General features: G+C 38.1%; 1 protein-coding gene across 2 annotated transcripts in view; it reads right to left on the reverse strand.

Moving 5' to 3' along the window:
- The window catches only part of LOC150108589 (E3 ubiquitin-protein ligase rfwd3.S-like), a 279,570-nt gene that overhangs the window by 68,702 nt on the left and 184,863 nt on the right, over window positions 1-26,005 (reverse strand). For both annotated transcript variants that reach the window (XM_090416037.1, XM_090416036.1), the window contains exon 12: window positions 5,418-5,509. In XM_090416037.1, the coding sequence (XP_090272163.1) occupies window positions 5,418-5,509 (92 nt within the window). The remainder of the gene's footprint in view (window positions 1-5,417; window positions 5,510-26,005) is intronic.

Raw genomic sequence — 26,005 nt, forward strand, 5'->3', positions numbered from 1 at the left:
ATGTGAAAGAATAACTCTACTAAACATAGATGGCATATGTAGAGATACAGAAGAAATTGTTCAACTAATGAACGCCCATTTTACTAAGAGCTATCAACTATATGCAACATTGAGCTCAATGCCATCTCTTCAATGTATGAAGAACTTAGGTATATGAGAAGGAGATTCTAGTGCTGTTGCATAAAGTGAATAAGAATTTAGTAGAGATGGATGTAATATCAGCATGGATGCTAAAAGAGTTTTCAGCTGAACTGGACATTGTGCAGCCCCTCAGAATAGGCAAATAAAAATAATGCGTGAAAATCTCATTGCACATAAGGATGGTGCAAGACTGAAGTGTCTAACTATCGACTTATCAATACCTCTGGAGTGGTAGTGGTTAAAATTTTGAAACATTTTGCAATGAACAGTATAGGTTTATTAAGAGAAGGTCAAGTGTGAGCAACTTGCTCACATTTTGTTATGGCTGAGTTAGACTTTAGAAAATGGATATATGATACTTTTGGGCATGGCAAGGCATAAGTTGGAAGATATGGAATTGGATTATAAATTATTAGCTTGCATAAGAGGATGGCTGATTGGCCATTATCAAAATTTTCCATTATCCCCTCATTAGTGGTGTATGAGGGAAACAAGTCCTGCCCACTCATTTCCTTCACACAATTTGTCCATTTAAGGAGGTCAGTGGTGTACCACAGAGATCAATTCTTGATCCATTGTTATTCAGTCTTTACATTAATGACATTGAGAAAGATTTGAGTGAAAAACAGCTGTTTGCTTATGATGCAAAGTTACGAAGGGTAATCAGGAAGGCGACCAACATGCAGCACTTGCACAATGATTTCAACAGGCTGCAACTGTGGGCATGTGAAAATTGCAATAATTTCATCGTTAGTAAATGTAAAGTTATGTACTTGGGAACAACGAGATACCTAATTTTATAATGGTAGGATTATGGTAGAAGGAAACTGATCTGGATAAGGTCTTGGAGGTTTAGTAGATAAGTACCAGGGATATTATTTGAGACCTCCATGGGGTCAAGGACTCATCAAGAGAGGCTATAAATCACCCCAACCGGCTGTTATTCTATCCCTTAAATTCATTCACACTAGATGCACTCACAATCCCTTAAGGCAAACTATTCCACTCACTCACTGCTCTCTGGAAGCAAAACCTAGCAGTTAATCCTTTTTTGACTGCAAATAAATTTAACTTCCATGGATGCCCCCGTGTTCTCTCCCCACCTTCCAAATAACAAAGAATTCATCATATGATATCCTATAACATCTATTCAAACGTTTATAGACCTCTATCATATCCCCCCCCCCTAATCTTTCTCTGGTTAACCAGAGTGTGCAATCCACATACTTGCAACCTAAATCTAAATCCCATAATCTGGATATAATCTTTGTAACTCTTTTTTACACCCTTTTCACAACTTCTTTATCCCCTTGAAATGAAACCCAGGAGACCAAATTACTCAATAATCCAGGTGTGGTCTTATCAAAGCTTTATAAAGAGGCAAAATGACTTCCTTATCCTTACATGTCAAGGTTCACTTCAACATCGCAATTACCCTCTGAGTTGTATTTGCAACTTTTGCTGTGACCTTTAAACTTCAAATTCCTATCCACCAATACCAAGATCCTTTGCCTCCTCAGTTTCTTGTAGCATAACTCTGCTAATATAATATGCCGCTTGAACTCTTATCTTGCCAAAGTGCATAACTTTACACTTACTAACATTAAACTGACAGCCATTTTCGTTTGTCCAAATTTCCAGCCTATTCAAATCATTTTGTAAGTGCTGAATATCAGTAGCATTCCCGATTGCCCTGCCTATCTTTGCATCATTGGCAAACAACTGCACATTTGATGCTAGACCCTGCTTGATGTCATTAATGTATTGAACAATAATGGCCCAAGGACCAAAATCCTGAGGTACACCACTGGTCACCTTAAATCTGGCAGATTCACACACCACTGTATACCACTTTTTGATATCTACCTGTCAACCATCTCCTGATCCAAGTCAAGAGTTCATATTCCAATCCCATATTCTCCAGTTTACGCAACAGTTTATTGTGTGGTATCCTATCAAATGCCATAGAAAAATCCAGCATTATCATAATGTATTTATTCCCTTTATCAAACGTTTTTCCACCTTTTCAATATTGAAATATTGCAAATAAAATTCAGAATCTAACTGCAATGCAGAAATAAACATTAACATGTAAGGATAAAGAAGTCATTTTGCTTCTTTACAAGACCTTGATATGACCTCACTTGAGTATTATGCACTGGTCTGGTCTCCTGGTTTCTTAGGTGATGCAGGCATAGTATGGAGTGCAAAGTAGAGTAGAATATACATTGAGGACAGATTGAGAATTTATAGGGCAGACATTAGAACAGGAGAAATGGAGGGGGGGGGGGATATGACAGCAATCTACAAGCTTTTGAAAGGGTCATATAGTATACTAGTATATGGAATTTAAAATTTTATGTCAGATGGGGAGAGAGAGCATCCATAGAAACTAAGAATGACTGTAGTCAAGAAACAGGTGAGAACGAACTAGACAAGCTTGTCTTTGGAGGTCATGAGTTTAAGTGTAGGTATGACAGCTGTGTGAGTAATATGGGCCTCCCTTGATGAATTCTCTGACTCTATGAAGATCTCTGGTAACCTCTGGAAGAAACAAGCTGAGCAGGTCAAAGGAAATCCCAAAGAGTTGTTTTGTTACATGCAAGGGCGTGCCAGTAGTGTCTGGCACCTGTGTGCAAAACTTTAGTTGGCACCCCTATCCCCCCTCTCCAATAAAAAAATCACTATAAAAAAACATTTTTTTAAAATATTTCCTCCTCTTTAGCACCTTTACTATCCTGGCACCTGTGTGCATTGCACACATTGCACATATGGGCGGCACACCCCTGGTTACATGGCAAGTAAGAGGAAGAACGACTATGGAAGATTAACCTTAATGAGTGTTGATGGTGATGAGGTGACAGAAGCAGATAAAATAGTTGAGTTACTGAGTGATCACTTTGTAAGCGTATATTATCCAAGTGAGGTTAATGCTGTGACATATATGACAAAGACTGATGTGGAAACAGAGGAAGGTGAATTGGAGGTTCTTAAGATAATGCAGAATCTTAATGTCACTATAGCTCTGGGATTAAATGGGATATCAGCTCATGTTTTGCAAGAGTGTGCAAGGGAAATACATTGCAACTAGGCTCTAAGTCTTGGTTCTGGTAGAGTTCCAAAAGATTGGAAAGAGGGCAAAATACAAAAATAAGATTGCAGCAGTAAATTATAAACCAGCCAGTATCTCAAATTGGTCAAAAAGGGAATTCAAGAATGGGTGGATTTATTTATTTGTATGAGATTTCCCCCCCCCCCCCTTCTCCCATTCCTTTTGGAGTGAGGGAAGCCTAATGAGGGATTTAGTATCTTATGACTAAGTCCATGTGTTCATGGCACCAGTTTGCCTATTCTGAGGGACGAAAAACCAGAGTTTCTGGGTGGAAAAGACTGTCTACCTTTGTATGAGACCGGCTAACTGACATTTGTCAAAAGAGACTAGATAAAGTTCCTCACATCATGGATGGAATCAAACCCAGATCTTTCTGACCAAAGAGCTTCATCTATACCGACTGAGCTACAGAGGCACTAATGGGTGGATAAAAATACGATACTGTATGAGGGGCAACGTGGCTTTGTGAAGGGTCAGTCATGCCTTAGTAATTTACTAGCTTTTTTTTTTATAATAGAGTGACAGCTGAGTTGGATAAAGGAAATGGCTGCAAATTCTGGATTTTGCAAAGGCATTTGACAGAATACCACATGGAACTCTCTTATGCAAATTAGAACAAATGGAGATGGATATGACACTGGGTACATGGATTAGAGGGTGGCTGCAGGAAAGATATCAAAAAAGTGGTATATGGAAGAGCAGAATCCAGGAAAGCAAGTGACTAATGGTGGTGTGCTGCAAGTTTTTTTTTTTTTTTTTTTACAAGGGGGGGAAACGGTGAAACTCAAAACTTAACTTTCTTTTTTTATAACATAAATATAAACATGCTTTATACAGTGAAGCTATTATATGGAATATTTTTGGAAGACTTAGAATAACTGTCAGCAAATAGCTGGACAACTGATGAAAAAGAAGGTAGTGGCTGGAATCAAACTGCAAAAAACAATTTGTCTTTAGAAGCAGTTGCTTTAGCAATACAAAGTATTTTTATTTTATAATTGAAAAAGCAAAATGAAGTGGATTTTAAAGGTATTGATGTGAACACAGATTGAGAAGAAAATAACTATTTATTAACTTAAAAGCTAATATTTCGCTGGTATTATATCCAGCATCTTCAGAGCACATAAAGTTTGTTACAAATGCAAAACAACCACAATCCAACGTAACAGTGGAGCTAGTAATAGTAATTGTAGCGTGCAACACAAGACTAAAGTCCTAATAAGGCGCTATCCAAATTAAAAAAAAAAAACAGTAGTCCGAAGTTTTGAAAAAATAGTTGTCCAAATAGTAGTCTTTGAAAGTTTCGAAAAAATAAAATAAATGTGCGACGAACACATACCCTTTCTACGCAGCAAAATGAAGTAACAGATTTCGAACACTCCTTGTGATATATTTCCCATGGAGCTATTATATTTATTCTTTGAACTCTAGGGACACCTTCTAATAAGTATCATTTAAGTATTTTTTTAAATGTCTTCTTGTGTGCTGCCAATATCCTTCATGTCCAGGAACTGATAGCATGGGAGAGTGAACCTAGCAATCTCCTCCAGTGGTTATAATTTACTCTAGTTTAGCACATAATTCAGCACTAAACTGAATTATGGAGAACCAAGCAGATGATTATAATTTACTGCACTGTAGTTCAGCACATAAGCTTTTCTGAATGGAATATCCAGATACTTAGCTACTTTCCAGGTCAGCACAGCATGATCATCACCAACCAGAACAGAACAGTTATGTCTTCAACTCAATTATGGAGACAACTGGCAAGTTAGAGACCTGTGAGGAGAACAATGTTCGAACAGGATAGTTGTCTCCATAATTTTACACAACGAACACAGATATGAGGTTAGAGAAAAATTAGTGGAGTGAGCAGATGGCATCAATGGTAAAATTACATCAAAAATGAAATAGAAAGGAACCCGATGCTATTAGCATTCAAGAATGTGAGTGGAGCTAAAGTGAAATGGTATGGTAACTTGAATAGAGTGGAAAAGAAAGGTTAGCAACAGAGTTTGATGCCAGGAAAAACAACTAGAGAAAGCCCAAGATCCAAGTCAGTTGATTTTAACTTCACAAAATAATAATAAATAATATAGTAAAGAAACAGTATAGTCATTAAACACAACTCATTTGAAAAATAATAATTTTAATTATTCCTCACCTTATGGGTCACTTTAGGTTGCTTGGCAGATGGACGACATGAAACAAGCAGGTGACCTGTTCTTGGTTCAAAGCTCAAGGAATAAAATTTGCCTATCATATAAATGATTCTGAAATTAAACTTCATATATATTTTTTCAAGTTTATTTTTAACAGGTCAGTATCATTCAACTGCAATGTTTAATCAACTCTCACTTATAGCAAACAGCAAATTCTTAGGGGTGGGGGGAGAGAAATTGCAGGTATAATTTGTTATAGCGAACAGACAATTTCTTTTAGAAATAGAATAGAATCAGTGGGAATTTGCCGAGGACTTTGCAGTACATTTTTTATACAGTGAGTCTGTTCTACAAGTATTCTATAGTGAAAGATAAACGTACAATGTACAATGCTGAAATTTATCTCTACATAAAAGGTGATTTTTAACATAAGTGCAAGAACTGAATATAAAAATTACCTTTTATGTAGAGATAAATTTATATCTCTACATAAGATTTATATCTCTACATATTTCATTACTCACAGGTTATAAAAGAAAACATTTTGTCCAGCAGAAATCAAAATATGAGTAAAAATGAGTCAGTTCAATACTGTAATGCACGTGCATAAGCATTACATTCTGATGTGCATTTTAAACAACTTTGTCAAGTGCATTTTGTTATAGAAGCTCGTCTATTGTTTTGCTTTGTGCAACAACAGATAAGCAACAAGATTTTGATTGCCAGCTGAAGTTGCAGTGGCACAATGTTGTGTCAGTGTTGAATGGTTCAAACTTGCTTTGTCGTGTGGCCAAAATGACATTAAAATATGCAAAACATGCATTCATCTTCTCTATCAAGGAAAGCATAAGAATTGGAGTTGAAGATCAGGAGTGGACCTTTGGTCCCCTACATGTTGCAGCAGGTGTGTGTGTGTGTGTGTGTGTGTGCATACACATGCAGTGTACTCTGAAGTCACAAACTTTTAAAAACTGTGTATACAAAAATACACACACACACACACCAAAAGGCCAAAATATTATGGCCAGTGTCTTTACACAAATTGAAACAACTGCAGGAAAATGACACTGTGTGTGCAGGCCATGAAATGGTATAAATAACACTTGATACTTCACTCTGTTAATGTTATTCTTGTTCTTGAGATGGGAAAATTGTGATGGCCAGATGACTTAGAGTATTACCAAAATGACAAGGCTTGTGGGGTCAGCTGTGGTGAGTACCTTCAAAAAGTGGTCTGAGGAGGGGAAAACCACAAAACACTGGCAAGGTGTGGGCTGACCACAGCTAACTGATGCTCCAAAGTGCGCGAAGGTTATCCCGGATGGTATGAGCTAACAGAAGGGTTACTTTGGTGTGACTTGCCAGTAATTTGAATGCTGGGGATGAGTGTAATGTATCACAACACACAGTACATTGAACCCTGCTGAAAATGGGGTTATGTAGCTACAAGCTAATCCGAGTACCCATACTAACCTCAATTCACCATCAAAAGTGCCTCAAATGGGCATGTGAGCACCAAAACTACTTTGTATGAGTGGAAGAAAGTCGTCTGCTCTGATGAATCTTGTTTTCTGTTGCACCATGTGGATTGCCGGATATATGTGTCGTTTATCGGGGTAGTGTTGGCACCAGGACGCACCATGGAATAAAAACAAGCCAGTGTAATGCTTTGAGAAATGTTCTGCTGGGAAACCCAGGATACAGTCATTCAGATGCTGGAAACTATGGCATTTATCATCTACCTATACATCATTGCAGACCAGGTGCATCCGTTCATGGCAATGGTATTCCCCTCAGGTTGTACCATCTTTCAGCAGGATAACGTGCCATGCCAGACTGCGTGGATTGTGCAAGAATGGTTCACGGAACATGAGGAAGACTTCCAGGTATTGCCCTGTACAAACATCAATCCAACTGAGAATCTGTAGTTTGTGTTGGAACAACACATCCTTTCTGCGGTGGCTCAACCATCTAACTTATAAGAGAAAGGATTTGCTGGATATGTGTTGGTACCAGATACCACAAGAAACTTTTAGAAATCTTGTAGCATCAATGAATTGCTAGATAAGAGCTTTTTTGGCAGCACATGAAGGACCAACATCATATTAGGTAGGTGGTCATAATGTTTTAGCTCTTGGTGTATATATAGATTTTTTTGGATGTGGCTATTTTAATATCAGGCATAGTTTTTGCCTAGTGTTGAGTATAGGAACCACAGAGATCTCTTTAGACCAGTATATGAAGTTAGGTTCTTCATATTGTATGGAAACTTATTTTTGTCTAGTCTGGTCCTGGTTAAAAGATTAGAATAATATTCCCCGGATATTGTTTTACCCTTTTCAAGATAATTAATAAACAAAATGCAATAATAAATTTATTTTAATCCTTTATCCAAGTGTGAGCAAACAAAGTTTGCACCTGAAAATATCTTCAGGACTGGGATAAGGTAGTACAACACTGGGTAACTCGTAGCAAAGGTGGACCAAACTAACATCACTCCTATCTCAGTATTTCCCATAATATAAAACACATCTCCTATTGGATATGTATAATGTTATGCATTAAGGGAAGGGCCACTACCCAGACTAGTTTCGACCTTTATTGAGGTCTCTTCAGTGGGAGCCAGGCCCAGAAGTGGGGATATCAGGCAGAAGCAATGGCAAGGTCATTTTTACCTATAGGAGTTGCCAAACGGTGTGCACCTTGTTATTAAATTACTTTGGATTTAGAGAAAGATGTTGAAAGTTTATTTTTCACTTGGTTAGACTATAATAAATTTAGTTTAATCCTTTATCCACGTGTGAGCAAACAAAGTTTGCACCTGAAAATATCTTCATGACTGGGGTAGGGTAGTACAACACTGGGCAACTTGTAGCAAAGGTGGACCACGCTAACATCACTTCAGTGGGGGGCTTCACTCCCACTGAACAGACCTCAATAAAGGTCGAAACTAGTCTGGGTAGTGGCCCTTCCCTTAATGAATAACATTATACATATCTGCAAGGAGATGTGTTTTACATTATGGGAGATACTGAGATAGGAGTGATGTTAGCTTGGTCCACCTTTGCTACGAGTTGCCCGGTGTTGTACTACCTTACCCCAGTCCTGAAGATATTTTCAGGTGCAAACTTTGTTTGCTCACACTTGGATAAAGGATTAAACTAAATTTATTATACTCTAACCAAGTGAAAAATACACTTTCAACATCTAGGTGTCATACTGATATGATTGTTGGCTTGTCGAGAGCTCCTGAAAAGATCAGTAGTATTTTGTGTTATCATTGGCAATTTTACTAGAATTTTAGGTAGTATTGTTTGCTTTTTGTTTCTTGGTGTGTCTGTGCAATTTTTGTGTGTTTTCTGTGTTATTTTAATTATTATTTTTAAGATAAGATAGCATACATATGGCACCGATAAAAAAAAAAAAAATGGCAGCCAGGTCGCAAGGTTTGTTTAAGAGTTCTGATGTAAACGAATTTATGCAATGTGCTGTCTGTGAGATGCATGCTTTGCGAAGGGCGGTGGGAGTCTGGTTAGATGGTGATAGTGGAGTTAATATGTGCAGAAAGTGTAAGGAGAATGAGGATCTCAAGCATCTTTCGGGTGGTGAGAGTGATATCGTTAACGATAGTCAGAATGTAGAAAATGGCAGTGTGATAGAGAATTGCGAGGTAGTACCAGATGGGTGTGAGAGCATTGTTGAAAGTGTAAATGAAGGTAGAAATACAGAATGAATGGATGATCTGATTGATAATGAAAATGGTGTAAGGTGTAATTGATAAATGCGAGTAGTGAAATCGCACGTTTGAACGGAGCGACACACAGAGCAAAAAAAAGGCAACTGGAGCGGTTGGAAAAATGTGTGCTGAACGTACCGACTAATAAACGCCGAAAGTCTATTACGAAAAATAATAGAATGTTCGTAAATGTCAATAAAATGAAGGAGCGAGTGTTGTATGGGGATTCGCTATTAAGAGGTGTGATAGTTGAAAGTTTGACAAAATCGTACCAGCCAGGTGCAAACATAAAGGATGTCAGCGAATATATTCGTGTGCAAAAACAGAGGGTGAAAGGGATGATTATCATGGCAGGAACAAATGATTTGAAAGAAGACAAAATGGAAATGATAGAGGATGTGAGGGAATTTCTTGAGGTAGCAAAAGAGAAGAGTGAGAGAATTAGGATGGTGAGTATTTTATCGCAGTATGACAGTGAAGTGTTTAAAAGGAGGGCCATAATTGCCAATGACTTTATGCGTGGGTTATGCATGGAGAGTGGTGTGGAATTTGTGGAGTGAGTTCGATGGGCGAAAGGATTCATATATGATGGATGGTTACATTTGAATGGAGTTGGCGTATGGAGGCTTGAAAAAGTGTTGATGAATGATGTGGAAGTGGATGTACAGGCTCAGGGAAACTAGATTTATTAAGGGGGGTGGGAGTAGATATGCAGGCTTTAGGGAGGCAGTTGAGTGTATGAATGAGTATAATATGCCCGAGCGAGTACGAAGGACAACAAATCAGAATGGGATAGTTAGTATAAGGCATCAAAGTAGGGATGGGACTAATGGGCTTCTGCAATTCATGTACACTAATGCCAGGAGTATTAGGAACAAGAAGGAAAAGATTTTGGCCTTGGTTGGCACTTTCAGGCCGCAAGTTGTTGGTATTAGTGAAACATGGCTGACAGAAGATGATAAAGCTAGTGGGATTGAATGTGACAGGTATAGCATGTTCAGGAGTGACAGGGAGAATAAAAAAAAAAGGGGGGGGGAGTGTTATTGATGATAGCTGATGAGTTGCAGACAAGGAGTATAGAAGTTGAACTGCAGGATAGAGAAAAAGAGCACATTTGAGGCTGTTTGGTATGAGATAGAATCTAGCAGAACAAAATATATAATTGGGTGCTGCTATAGAACAGGTGATGGAATAGATGGGGGATAGTATGCATAGGCAAATAGAAGAAATGAGCAGAAGGAGGGTAATTATAATGGGTGATTTCAATTATGGTAACATTGACTGGAAAGAAGAGAGGGCACATGGGAAGGAATTGGATTTTATGCGGTTATTAAGGGACAACTATCTGCGACAGCATGTAATGGAAAATACTAGGGGGCAGAGAGTGCTTGACCTAGTAATCGCATCTGAGAATGTGGCTGTAACGAACATGACCGTGTTGCCACCAACTGGTGAGAGTGATCATAAGGTCACGACTTGGGAGGTTGCTAAAGGAGTGGAATTTACAATTAAGACAGGGTACATGTGGAATTACCAGGCGGGTAAGTATGACAAGCTTAGGAGCATGCTTGGCTCACAGCCATGGCATGTAAAACTGCAAGGGCTGGATGTTGATAGTGCATGGGAGGTGGTTAAGAAGTGTTTGCAGGAGGCAATGGTTGACTGTATACCAAGAGTCCGAATAATAAATCAAGTAGGGGTTAAATGGATGAATAACACTATTAAGCTTGGCTGCAAAAAAAGAAAATTGTGGAGGGAATTTAAGGAGAAAGGTGACCAGCAGGCACAGGAACTGTATAAAGCTCAGGCCAGAAAGATAACAAGGGTGGTAAGAAAAGCAAAAGCAGATTACGAAAGAAAATTGGCCATGCAGGCTAAAGAGAATCCCAAACAGTTTTTTCAATATGTTGCAAGTAAAAGGAAAAATGTTCATGGCAGAATGATCTTAAAAAATGCTGAGGGTAGGGAGGTAACCGAATCAGTTGATATAGTGGAATTACTGAGTGAGCACTTTGCAAGAGTATATCATCCAGGTGGTGACATTGCAGGAATGGAAGAACCAACAAATTATACGTGAAGCAGCTAAAGAATTGTCAGTGCCCTTGACCATTTTGTTTAATTTGAGCCTCGGGTCTGGGTCAGTCCCAAGGGGGTGGAAAGAGGGGAAAATAGTTATGCTGCATAAAGGAGGTTCCAAGGCTGCTGTTGAAAATTACCTGCCAATCAACATAACAGGAATCATTATCAAGGTCTTGGAGAAAATTATCAAGAGGAAAATACAAGATTTGGATAGATGAAAATGGGATACTGTATTGGGGAGCATGGTTTTGTGAAGGATAGGTCATCCTCAGTAATTTGCTCACGTAGTATAACACAGTGACGGCTGAACTGGATAAGGGTAATGGGCTTACAGTGATTCTACTGGACCTTGCGAAGGCCTTTGACAGGATACCACATGGAATTCTAATCAGTAAATTGCAGCATATGGGAATGGATATAGGGTTGCCGAGATGGATAGGAGGGTGGCTGATGGAGAGATATCAGAGAGTGGTTTATTCAGGAGTAGAATCCACAAGACGGCCTGTGACTAGTGGTGTGCCAAAAGGATCTGTTCTTGGACCACTGCTGTTTAATTTGTTCATTAATGATATAGGAAAGGATCTGAGAGGAACAGTTCATTTGTTCGCAGATGATGCAAAGTTGGGTAGGGCAATAGTGAATGCAGGTGATGTCAAAATTTTGCAAGATGTTTTGGAGAGATTGGAGGTCTGGGCTAAGGAGAATGGATGTCAGTTTAATGTGGCAAAATGTAAGGTTATACATTTTGGGGTGAAAAGATTAGCAGTAGTTTATTACATTGGTGGAATTTACTCCAGGAAATTGATGAGGCACGAGATTTAGGAGTGTTAGTGGATAAGGAGTTGAAGTTTAGGGGGCACATTGCAAAAGTGGCCAAATCAGCTCATCAAAATCATTTGGTTGCTGAAGAATACGTTGACAAGCAGGTTATTGTTCCTCTGTATCGAGCCTTGATAAGATCCCACTCGACTACTGTGCCCAGATTTGGTCACCTAGGTTTCTTCTTGATGGCGAGGAGGTGGAGAGGATCCAGAGGCGAGTGACCAAGATGATAGCAGGTCAGTGGAATGAACCTGATGAGATTAGGTTGAGGATTTGTGGGTTGCAGAAATTGGTTGATAGGCGGAGGGGGGGGGATATGATTGAGATATTCAAATTACTGAAGGGTTTCTATAAAATTAATTCAAAAGATATTTTTGAGAACAGGGCTGGTTGTGGGAGGACTAGGGGACATCCATGGAAACTGGGCAAAAGTGTGGTCAGTAAAGGTGTTACAGCTGGGTTCTTTACTTTTAGAGTGTGAATATGTGGAATGGGCCTGCCGTAGTCTGCGGTGGATGCTGTGACAGTGAATGAGTTTAAGGCGAGGTATGATAGATACTGTATGAATATCGAATAGTTGTGAGAATATGATTTGGGGCCGACTCGATGAGTCTTACGACTCCCTGGAGTTGCCCGTAGTAATAATAATAATAATCTTTCTCTAAATCCAGAGTAATTTAATAAAAAGGTGGCACACCGTTTGGCAACTCCTATAGGTAAAGATGACCTTGGCATTGCTTCTGCCTGGTATCTCAACTTCTGGGCCTGGCTCCCACTGAAGAGACCTCAATAAAGGTCGAAACTAGTTTGGGTAGTGGCCCTTCTCTTAAAGCATACCGTTATATAATCTGCAAGGAGATGTGTTTTGCATTATGGGAGATATTGAGATAGGAGTGATGTTAGTTTGGTCTACCTTTGCTATGAGTTACCTGGTGTTGTACTACCTTACCCCAGTCCTGAAGATATTTTCATGCGCAAACTTTGTTTGCTCACACTTGAATAAATGATTAAACTAAATTTATTATAGTCTAACCAAGTGAAAAATAAACTTTAAACAAAATGCCTTTAGCATTCCAAAACACACATGCCATGACGTTGTCTTCTTTGGCACTAAATAAATGGCTTCTGTCCACTGTTTTGACTGCTGTTTGGATTCTGGTGTGTAATGGTGAATCCAAGTCTCATCTATAGTAATAATTCAACGCATAAAATCAGTTTTGTTCTTGTTGAAACACTCCAAGCCCTGTTCAGAGATTTTCATGCGAGTGCATTTTTGATCTGTTGTGAAAAAGCGTGGCACTCATCTTGTGCAAAGCATTTTCATAAGCAATTTTTCATGCCAAATATATTCTACACATGCTTTTGAAATGCCTAGAGTCTCTGCAATTTCATGCACTTTGACTTGCCGGTCATCCAATATCATATCGTGCACTTGATCAATAATTTCTGATGTTGTTACACTTTTTGGACGTCCTTCACGTGGATCGTCTTCAAGGCTGATACCACGTTTAAACTCGGCAGCCCATTTCTTAATTGTCGAAGAGCACCCATAAACTTTTATGAACTTCGAATTAATTTCTTTTGCTGTTAAAAACCTTCTTTTACAAAGAATTTATAACCGCACGATACTCAATTTTATACATTTCAAAGGATATGACAACACTTTTGCTTCAGACAGCTGTATAAAACAAACTACTTGATAGAATGACTTACAATTTCACATGGATGCTTATGACAGATGTACCAACTTAGAAAAAAAAATCTTGCCGATAGTGTTGCCATCTATGTTCAAGGCCAAGAACTTTGCTGACCACCCTCGTAGTTCTCTAAATAACGTACCAAAACAATCCAAGATAAAAAATCTGGAACATATTCAATTGCTCAAAGTCTAAAATTTCACTTCTCACTCAGCCTACACAATCATCATTATCTTCATCACATGCCTAAGGTACACTGAGGGTACCATGAACAATAGCTTTCCTGTCCTGTAAAAATTCTGTAAGAGTTCAGACCACTTATACTCTTGATATTTTCTATTCATTTCCATCTAGGTTTTTCCAGGAAGTATGTTTTTTCCTCCTACTTGACCATTTTGGAGAATTTGAGGAAACCTTTAGTAGGCATTCTATACATGTCCATACCACTAACTGTTTATCTCTGAGTATAATTCTTCTATGATTTCCTGACTGGTTTTCATTTCAGTCCATGATGTTTTATTTATTTTCCTCAAACAGTTGTTATCAAAGCTGTCAATTTTTGTTCTTCCTTTGGTTTGATAACTCAAGTCTGTACCATAAAGAACTGTGGGGAGCAAAATAGGGGCCAAATGCTAAAGGCCTGCCTCCTTCTCAAATGGATTGAGCCTTCTGGTCCTTTGCCAAGACTGCTGAGTGTAACTTCTTCTGTCCTTTCTTGTTTCCAACTTTCTCTCTTGCATTCTAATGGTATCATGGTAATATTACAGACTGTTTAGCATTAGTCTTTTTCTCCAACTCTTGTGCAAATAACTAAGGTCAATGACCTCCTATTATACCACAAACTGTTCATAGCATATCTCCTCTGATCTAGTGCCTGGAGGACATAAGAAAAACTTTCAATAGTCTCGATACTAGTAAGTCTTCAACTATGCTAAAAACTTGCACTCCAGAATTCAGGCCCATCCTGTATCATCTATACAAGCTGTCATACTCATCTGATATCTACCAAACAGCATAAAAGCAATTTTCCTTTATCCAGCATGTTTCTAAAATAGAAGATAAGTCAGCCATCAAACTACTGTTACACTGCTATTTACTTCAATACTCTGAAAAGTAATGGAAAAGGTTATCAACAACAAACTGCCAGCCTGATTGGCTAAGTGTGATACTTGCTTTCCAACCAGAAGCCTGCAGGTTTGAGTCTTTCTTTGGAAATGGATGTTTGTAATTGTTTAGGTGAAAGATGAAATTCATTGCCTGTTGTAAGCCCATCATGCTGCTTAATCAAGACCTAAAGTGGCCTCAATTAAGTCTAGAGCAGAATTTCTAGATGTAAAAATACATTTAAAAAAATTACAAAAAAATGATAAAAAAACAAAAACATTATCCTACTCAACTCCTAACACTTTATACAAGGATAGTTTCTTTGAAATGGTCACAACCATTCCACTAATTGTGTAAGAACACAAGCAGCTACTCATCAACATCCATTCACAATCCAACTTTAAACTTATCAAACCAATTTCTCATCTTCCTACCATCATTCCATTTACTTCTGTTCTTTTGGAATGGCCTTTTCCATATTGTTCTTTCCCCCAGATTTTCAATAAACATGTTAACATATTTTTCTCCTTAACCATTTACACTCACACATGGAAGAACTACTGTATTGTAGTGTTTGTAATCTGTCATGTGCAAGGTGAATGTATAAAACAAAACAAAACAAATAAGTATGGAAGTTAACAGAATGAACTGTGCAGAAACAGCTGAAAGATATCAAAGCAACAGCACAGAAATTTAATAATTACTAGTCACAGTCTATGTAGACAAAGGGAAACTAGAAAGGAAAATACAGGAGAAAGAACTTCATGCGTAAAAATATTTAGGAAATGACAAAACCAGAAACGAAATACTGCCATTTAGTACTAGTGATTAAATATATGTCAGGAGTAATTTTTTAACTTCATATGAGAAGTAAATGCTGTAGCACATCAGTGTCAAAGGTTTTGCAATGTGAGGATAAGTGGTTAAGAGGAAATATTTAAACAAGTGGAAGTTGTAATCCTTCTCTTCAAGGAACTGTTCCAGAGGGCAGAAATTAAAAGAATTATAAAGTAACAAAGGCTACGAGGCCAGCATATCATATTATTAATGGCATATGTTCTTTTAATCATTTGCCTATTCTGTAAGACAAAAAACATGACAATTCTGAGACTAATTTATCTTCACTGAAAAGCTATTGTAAGTTTTCCCTACATCTTATATGGGATTCACACCGAGGTCTTTTCCACATGAGAAGTTGGTTGTTTCAGTAGGTTTGAAGCCAAACCTACCATTACACTAAAACTATGCATTTTTACAGGTTTAAAAATAAGTGAGGGAATGGGTGGAAGTCAATCAGTAGAATAGCACTATGAAAATACCTATAGAAAAGACATTTTTAGCCAAGGACCCCCCCCCCCCCCCCCACACTTAGCTCTCTGCAGCTGAGTAGTGTTTTAAGCAGCAAAAAAAAAAAAAAAAAAAAAAACGTTATTTCAAGGATGAGGATGCTTTGGATTTGATATGTTTATGGCAGTAAAGGCAAGAGATGTCTTCTTGGGTTGACACAAGAATCTCTTGTGTCAACCCAAGAAGAGAAATCTGATCTTATCTGGAATGCTAGATGGGTGTGGTTATCCAAGAGAATGACAACATACTTCCATTCAGGCAGTTCCATTCCCTTTCTCATTCAATGGCTCAAGTCAAGAAATCCAGCTTCCCAATCAGCCTACACTACATCCCTAAAAGAGTGTAAGAAATGAACAAATCCAAGGAAGACTTTGCAAAGGCCAAATTCAATAAGCTTGTTTCCTGCACAACTAGCTTACTGATCTCTCACTACGACTGTCAGACACAACTTCTGCTTCTCCTTGTTTCCACCTTTTTTTTTTTTTAATGTGCTTTCATAGATGTTGCTCCAATGAGCCAGCCACTACTATTCCTTCAAATCATGGAAGAATATGTTAACCACTGGTCAACATCCATACACAGTTCAACTCCAAACAGATCGCCAAATTATATTCTTTCATCATTTTATCAGGAGCCTATATTCTTTGGAAGAGCATCACCCCACCCCCCTCCCGACATGCCAATGAATATAATCTCCAGGTTTTTCAGAAACTTGTTAGATACTATCTTAGAGACTCAGCATCAACAGTATGTTAAGAGAAATTCACGTTGGCAAACTTTTCACTGTGATTAATCATTCCTTTGGTTCCTGTAAGCTTGCTATACTGTGAGTCAACTGTATTCATCTGTATACGGCTTAACTGTATTCACTATTTTTCCTACACAAAACTTCTTGCTTCAAATTCTCTGCATGCTCTTATATCCTGAACCAGTCTTTGGATATCACTATTGACAATAAAAATACTTTACATTATTACTAGCTTCCTAATGACAATTTTCCTCCAAATTACTCATCTCCAAAAGTGATCATGCCATCTGAGGTTAGCTATGCTCACACATTTCTGAATGCTAACAACGTCAAGTTCTCTAATATCTTCATTTTTAATATGACTCTGCTACTCATGCAATCTGAAATCATAGTACTCCCATATCTGTGGTCTATAGTCTTTGATCAAGTGTTTTATTTCTAATCAGTTCTCATATCCATCTTGTATACTGCTGGCTTAGTTTTTTGACTAATTTCTTCTTTATCCAATAAGAATTTATTCATCTGACTCCCCAGGATACCAGATTTGTTATAATCTATTTCCATATTTAATTTTCCATTGGTAAAAATTGCAACTAAAGAACTGAAATGATTGGACTTCATCTACAGGTTCATCGTTCAAGATTGCAGTTCCTGCCTAGTTTCATAGTTTTGATCTTCTTATAGCTGATTTTCATGCCATATTTGCACTGCAGTTATTCAATTTGGTTAGGGAATCCCAAAAATTTGTAATGGATTTATTTAGTAGTATAACATTATCTGTATATAGTAAATAGTTGAGATTAATATCAGCAGTTTTGATATCAGGTCTCATATCATTTTTTCATAATGTGACCATATAGATGATGACGAATCATAATTGAGACTATCTGCACCCTTGATTTCAACACTAAATCACCTTCCTGAACTTACTTCAGTTCTAACTGCCAACTCACTACTTAAATATAGGATACATGTCGCTTGGTATAATGCCCAATTTACATCATACAAATATGGTTTTGAACAGTTTCCCCTTGGTATCTTTTGCACCATATGCTTTTTCAGATCTACAAAATTTATGGAGATTCTTCCTGTATTCCATGATTGCTCAATTATTTCTATTAAAGTGAAAATCTCATCCCGACCACCTTTATCTGACCTTAACTGAGGTTGTTGTTCTCCAAGTTTCTCTCTGACAATTTTTCCATGTGTTAAGACTTAAGTGCTGGGAGGACATCATGTTGGAGGTTTAGTGGAATATTTACAGCACTAGGAAAGGATTAAAAACAAATTTTAATGTTTCCAATATTTTGTCTCAGTTACCAAGACATCTTCATGGACAACAAATAACACTTGTAATGCACACACAAAGACAACACAATACTTAATGAAACATCTGGTTATTTGTTTAAATTAGGTTGATTTACAAGTGTCACTGCAGATTCCAAAAACAGTCTTTCCTTTTAATTTACTATGGTGCATCATGGTGGTTTTCTTCCAGAATATCCTGTGAGCTGTACCCAACACATGGTCTGCAAGGCCAGATTGCCCCCCCCCCCCCAGTCATGATTGAAAATGTAAGATTTATCATCATCTTCAAATTCCTAACATGTACCCTCAATGGGTGTACAGGATATGATAGTACTACATGAAAAATTTACATCATTACTAACTTCCTATCTACAATTTTCCTCCAAATCAGTTTGTTACATGTCAAGACTCCAATATTATCAGATCTTATATTTCTATTTTTTAAAGCACTTTGTACTGTATCAATCCACCTATATCTTGGTCTTCCTCTGGGTCGTTTTCCTGCCAACCTGGCAGAGAACACTTGTTTTGCTAATCTTTCCTCGCCCATTCTGTTTAAGTGACCATACCACCTGAGATTAACTCTGCTAATGCATTCCTGGATGCTGACAATGTCAAGTTCTTTCCTAATATCCTCGTTTTTAATATGATATTGCCATTGATGCCATCTGTTCATGCCTCTAATCTTTCTCAGGACTCTCATATCTGCGGTCTCTAGTCTTTGGTTTAGTGTTTTACTTCTGACTGAGCTCTCAGATCCATAAGTTAAAACTGGTGTGAACACGGACTTGCATACAGCTAATTTAGTGTTCCGACTAATTTCTCTCTTATTCCATATAAAATTTATTCGACTTCCTACTATACCAGCTTTGTTGATTCTGTTGTCTATTTCCATATTTAATTTACCAACTTCACTAAAATCGTGCCTAAGCAGCTAAAAATGTTTTACTTGTTCCACAGGTTCTCCATTCACAATGCAGTTGACATTTTCAACGATTCTATCTATTTTCATTGTCTTTTTATTGCTGACCTTCATACCACATCTATTACAACAGTTTTTCAATTTACTCAGAGAATCTTGCAGACTTGTAGCAGATTTATTTAGAAGTATAACATCGTCCACATAAAGAAAAGAGCTGGCATTAACATCTCCAATTCTGATATCATGTTTAATACCACTTTACTTCATAATGTGATCCATATGGATAATGAATAACAGAGGGGGGGGGGATAATGAACATCCTTGTCTCACACCAGATTTAACATTAAACCATCTTCATTCAATTCTAACTGCTGACTTACAACTCAAATAATGACTAAGTATTGCTTGATATAATGTCCCATCGACAGCATATAACTGTAGCGTATTGAATAGCTTCTCTCTTGGTGCCTTGTCATATGCCTTTTCCAGATCGACAAAACATAAATACAGTTCTTTGTTATATGCCCGTGATTTCTCAACTATTTGTTGTAAAGTGAAGATCTCATCCTGACAACCTCTATTTGGCCTGAATCCAGCTCGTTTTCACCAAGCTTTTCTTCCACAATTCTTGCCAGGAACACTCAGTACAGAAATACCCCTGTAATTCTCACATTCAGTTTTATTTCCCTTTTTATATATATGGGTACTATGAGAGCTCTACTCCAATCATCAAGAATTTGTCCCTCTGTCCAGGCCTTTTGAATTATGCAGTGCAGCCATTGTAAGACTTTTATATCCCTACACTTGAGCATTTCTGGTCGAATATCATCTACTCCTGCTGTCTTTCCACATTTTAAGCCTTTGATGGCTTTTTCTACTTCAAATATGGATATGTATTCCTGACTGCATGCCTGGTCAGTGTTTTTTACTACTGTGCTGCTACTATTAATTACTACTATTAATTACTCCATACTTCAAGGATATCTTTTTTCTCCCGTTTTCATGTCACCTTTATCATCTCTAATTCCTTTTACAGCACTCTTCCCCCCATTTCTAAGCTTCTTCAATAACATCCAGAATATTTTGCCAACTTCTTGATATTTATTTTCTATATTCTTGCCAAAGTCCTCTCATGACTTTTGTTTAGCTAGTTTTACAGAGTGTTTAGCATTCTTGCATTTGTCTCTGTATTCTCTAAGAGCACAAGCTGACTTATTTGCCAGGAACTTTTGATATGCTTTCTTCTTTTCCTTCACTGCCTCTTTAGCTTCCTGTGTCCGCCATGGAGTTCAGTATTCATCTAAATAGATGGTGGCAGATCTACCTGTGTCTCTAAATTAAGTTAACTTGGCAGGAACAGGGTACTTTATATACTCTAGGCACTGAGAGAGGTGGGAGCTGATCTTTGGTAGAACGGATAAGGGTAGCAAGTTTCTGGTGGCCTTAAAAGCAGTGTAGATATTGTACTTTTTTAAAGACCTGGCTATTATTATCAGATGTACCATGGACAAAGGGGATGGTGATGGTATTGATGAAATCCTCCTGAAGAGATAGCCGAGGAATGGGGGAGGAACTGATACTTTTTTAATTCTGTAATAACTGTAACCTTTGGATAGGAAGGTGTTGTGTATATGGCTGAGTTCAGTTGAAAGTGTGGTTCCACTGGAACAAAGATTATAGGCTCTATTGGTTAAAGTTTTAACAATTTTTCTTAGCTTACTCTCAAGTATGCTTGCCTAGAACATTCAAGTCAAGAAATTAAAATGCTCATGTTCAATTTTATTTTCCTTTTAATAAACAAGTTCTACAACAGCTATATTACAATCATTCTGAATTTGACCTGACCTTTCTGAATTATGCATAGCATCCACTGTAAAACTGAACTCAGCCATATACACAACACCTTCCTATCCAAAGGTTACAGTTATTACAGAATAATTGCCTGGCTATTATTATTACAGGCAACTCCAGGGAGTCCTTAGACTCATCGAGGGAGGCCCCAAATCATGTTCATCACAACTATTTGACATTCACACAGTATCTATCATACCTCGCCTTAAACTCATTCACTATCACAGCACCCACCACAGACTCTGGCAGCCCATTCCACTCATTCACCACTCTAAAAGTAAAGAACCCAGCTCTAACACCCTTACTAACCATACTCTTCCCCAGCTTCCATGGATGTCCCATAGTCCTCCCACAACCAGCCCTGTTCTCAAAAATATCTTCTGAATTAATTTTATAGAAACCCTTCAGTAATTTGAATGTCTCAATCATATCTCCCCTTCTCTGGCTATCAACCAATTTCTGCAACCCACAAATCCTCAACATGTTCTCATAAGGTTCATTCCACAGACCTGCTATCATCTTGGTCACTCGCCTCTGGATCCTCTCAACCTTCTCCCCATCAAGAAGAAACCTAGGTGACCAAATTTGGCACAGTATTCGAGATGGAGTCTTATCAAGGCTCGATACAGAGGAACAATAACATGCTTTCTCTGCTCGTCAACGTATTCTTTAGCAACCAAGCGATTTGATGAGCTGATTTGGCCACTTTTGCAATGTGCCCCCTAAACTTCAACTGCATATCCACCAACACTCCTAAATCTCTTACCACATCAATTTCCTGGAGTACAGTTCCACCAATGTAGTAAACTGCTGCTAATCTTTTCACCCTAAAATGTATAACCTCACATTTTGCCACATTAAATTGACATCCATTCTCCTTAGCCCAGACCTCCAATCTATTTAAATCATCCTGCAAAATTTTGACATCACCTGCATTCACTATTGCCCTACCCAACTTTGCATCATCTGCGAACAAATGAACTGTTCCTCTCAGATCCTTTCCTATATCATTAATGAACAAATTAAACAGCAGTGGTCCAAGAACAGATCCTTTTGGCACACCACTAGTCACAGGCCATCTTTTGGACTCTACTCCTGAATAAACCACTCTCTGATATCTCTCCGTCAGCTACCCTCCTATCCATCTCGGCAACCCTATATCCATTCCCATATGCTGCAATTTACTGATTAGAATTCCATGTGGTAACCTGCTGGTAGAATCACTGTAAACCCATTACCCTTATCCAGTTCAGCCATCACTGTGTTATAATACGTGAGCAAGTTACTGAGGCATGACCTACCCTTCACAAAACCATGCTATCCCCGATACAGTATCCTATTTTCATCTATCCAATCTTGTATTTTCCTCTTGACAATTTTCTCCAAGACCTTGATAACGATTCCTGTTATGCTGATTGGCTGGTAATTTTCAACAGTAGCCTTGGAACCTCCTTTATGCAGCGGAACTATTTTCCCCTCTTTCCACCCCCCCAAACCCCCGGGACTGACCCAGACCTGAGGCTCAAATTAAACAAAATGGTCAAGGGCACTGATAATTCTTTAGTTGCTTCACGTACGACATGAGCTGGTATACCATCCGATCCCACAGATGTATTGACATTGAGATTCTGTAATAGACTAGTTACTTCTACTTCATTCATCACAATTCCAGTATAAGCTGTTGGTTCTTCCATTCCTGCAATGTCACCACCTGGATGATATACTTTTGCAAAGTGCTCACTCAGTAATTCCACTATATCGACTGATTCGGTTACCTCCTTATACTCAGTATTTTTTAAAATCATTCTGCCATGAACATTTTTCCTTTTACTTGCAACATATTGAAAAAACTGTTTGGGATTTTTTTTAGCCTGCATGGTCAATTTTCTTTCATAATCTGCTTTTGCTTTTCTTGCCACCCTTGTTATCTTTCTGGCCTGAGCTTCATACTCTTCCTGCACCTGCTGATCACCTTTCTCCTTAAATTCCCTCCACAATTTTCTTTTTTTGCAGCTCAAGCTTAATAGTGTTATTCATCCATTTAACCCCTCCTTGATTTATTATTCAGACTCTTGGTATACAGTCAACCATTGCCTCCTGCAAACACTTCTTAACCACCTCCCATGCACTATCAACATCCAGCCCTTGCAGTTTTACATGCCATGGCTGTGAGCCAAGCATGCTCCTAAGCTTGTCATACTTACCAGCCTGGTAATTCCACATGTACCCTGTCTTAATTGTAAATTCCACTCCTTTAGCCACCTCCCAAGTCATGACCTTATGATCACTCTCACCAGTTGGTGGCAACACGGTCATGTTCGTTACAGCCACATTCTCAGATGCGATTACTAGGTCAAGCACTCTCTGCCCCCTAGTATTTTCCATTACATGCTGTCGCAGATAGTTGTCCCTTAATAACCGCATAAAATCCAATTCCTTCCTCCCATGTGCCCTCTCTTCTTTCCAGTCAATGTTACCATAATTGAAATCACCCATTATAATTACCCTCCTTCTGCTCCTTTCTTCTATTTGCCTATGCATACTATCCTCCATCTATTCCATCACTGGTCTATAGCAGCACCCAATTGTATATTTTGTTCTGCTAGATTCTATCTCATACCAAACAGCCTCAAATGTGCTCTTTTTCTCTATCCTGCAGTTCAACTTCTATACTCCTTGTCTGCAACTCATCAGCTATCATCAATAACATTCTCCCTGTCACTCTTGAACATGCTATACCTGTCGCATTCAATCCCACTAGCTTTATCATCTTCTGTCAGCCATGTTTCACTAATACCAACAACTTGCGGCCTGGAAGTGCCAACCAAGGCCAAAATCTTTTCCTTCTTGTTCCTAATACTCCTGGCATTAGTGTACATGAATTGCAGAAGCCCATTAGTCCCATCCCTACTTTGATGCCTTATACTAACTATCCCATTCTGATTTGTTGTCCTTCGTACTCGCTCGGGCATATTATACTCATTCATACACTCAACTGCCTCCCTAAAGCCTGCATATCTACTCTCCCCCCCCCCTAATAAATCTAGTTTCCCTGAGTCTGTACATCCACTTCCACATCATTCATCAACACTTTTTCAAGCCTCCATATGCCAACTCCATTCAAATGTAACCATCCATCATATATAAATCCTTTCGCCCATCGAACTCGCTCCACACATCCACAAATTCCACACCACTCTCCATGCATAATCCACGCATAAAGTCATTGACAATTATGGCCCTCCTTTTAACCACTTCACTGTCATACTGCGATAAAATACTCGCCATCCTAACTCTATCACTCTTCTCTTTTGCTACCTCAAGTAATTCCCTCACATCCTCTATCATTTCCATTTTGTCTTCTTTCAAATCATTTGTTCCTGGCATGATAATCATCCCTTTCACCCTCTGTTTTTGCACACGAATATATTCGCTGACGTCCTTTATGTTCGCACCTGGCTGGTACGATTTTGTCAAACTTTCAACTATCACACCTCTTAATAGCGAATCCCCATACAACACTCGCTCCTTCATTTTATTGACATTTACGAACATTCTATTATTTTTCGTAATAGACTTTCGGCGTTTATTACTCGGTACGTTCAGCACACATTTTTCCATCCGCTCCAGTTGCCTTTTTGCTCTGTGTGTCGCTCCGTTCAAACGTGCGATTTCACTACTCGCATTTATCAATTACACCATACACCATTTTCTTTATCAATCAGATCATCCATTCATTCTTATTTCTACCTTCATTTACACTTTCAACAATGCTCTCACACGTATCTGGTACTACCTCGCAATTTCTTATCACATCACTATTTTCTATATTCTGACTTTCTTTAACAATATCACTCTCACCGCCTGAAACATGCTTTAGATCCTCATTCTCCTTGCACTTTCTGCACATATTTACTCCACTATCACCATCTAACCAGACTCCAACCGCTCTTCGCAAAGCATACATCTCCATATTATAATCTCCATACTTAAGCATTTCTGGTTAAATATCACACAAATATCTAGATTTTTGATTGCTTTTTCACCGAAAGTACTAATATGTACTCTAGACTGCATTTCCCTCTGAATATTTTCCATTACCATTCTGTCACCTCATTTCATTTATTAATATTACTCCAAACATCTATGATATCATTATTTCTAGAAAAGTCTTCCTCAAGACTTTTGTTTAGCCACCTTTACACAGTGCTTTCTTACACATATTCTCTGTATTTTCTCAGAGTACATATTGACTTATCTTGCTAGAAACTTTTGCTAGACTTTCTTCTTTTCCATAACTGCTTCCTTAATTTCTTGAGTTCATCACAAAGTTCTGATTGTTCTATCCTTACAAACAACCTCCCTACATGCTTCGCTGAATCAGTGTTTTCTTCAGAGTCTACCACTAAGTCTTCAAGATTAGATTGGTTTTGAATTCATCCATTTTTCCTCCAACAATATTTGTATACTTAGGTCTACAGTTCACCTCTGAAAGTTGCTCAACTCTGATTTTTTTAAAATTCTTCCTACTTCTTTTTCTTTTCAATATAATGTTTAATTTTATTCTGCTCAAAACTAAATAGCAATCAATTCCTATTTCAAATAAGTTACTTATCCTGAACAAAAATTCAGTAGGTACTTATTATTATTAGCTCGACCCTTTTCTCCAAATTTTCCTGCTGCATTTCTATATGTCTCGTATTGATTTCCTACTTTGCTGTTTAGACCTCTTACAGAAGGACCAGATTTTCTTTTTTTTTTTTTAATATATATATATATCAGCTGCCCTCTTTAATGACTCAAAAAATTCTACTTTTCCTTAGCACAACATTCTCTTTGACCATGGGCACCACTAAGTCTCACTGTCCAATTTCCTATTTCAATCTGAGTCTACATCACTACTTCATACTGCTTCCAATTCAAGATTATCTTCATGTTTGGTGTTGAAGACTATATATAGCTAATCCTTCTTTTTC

The sequence above is a fragment of the Typopeltis vanoorti genome, chromosome 3, assembly GCF_054136105.1.
Source record: "Typopeltis vanoorti isolate ZY-2024b chromosome 3, IOZ_Tvanoo_1.0, whole genome shotgun sequence".
Lineage (NCBI taxonomy): Eukaryota > Metazoa > Arthropoda > Arachnida > Uropygi > Thelyphonidae > Typopeltis > Typopeltis vanoorti.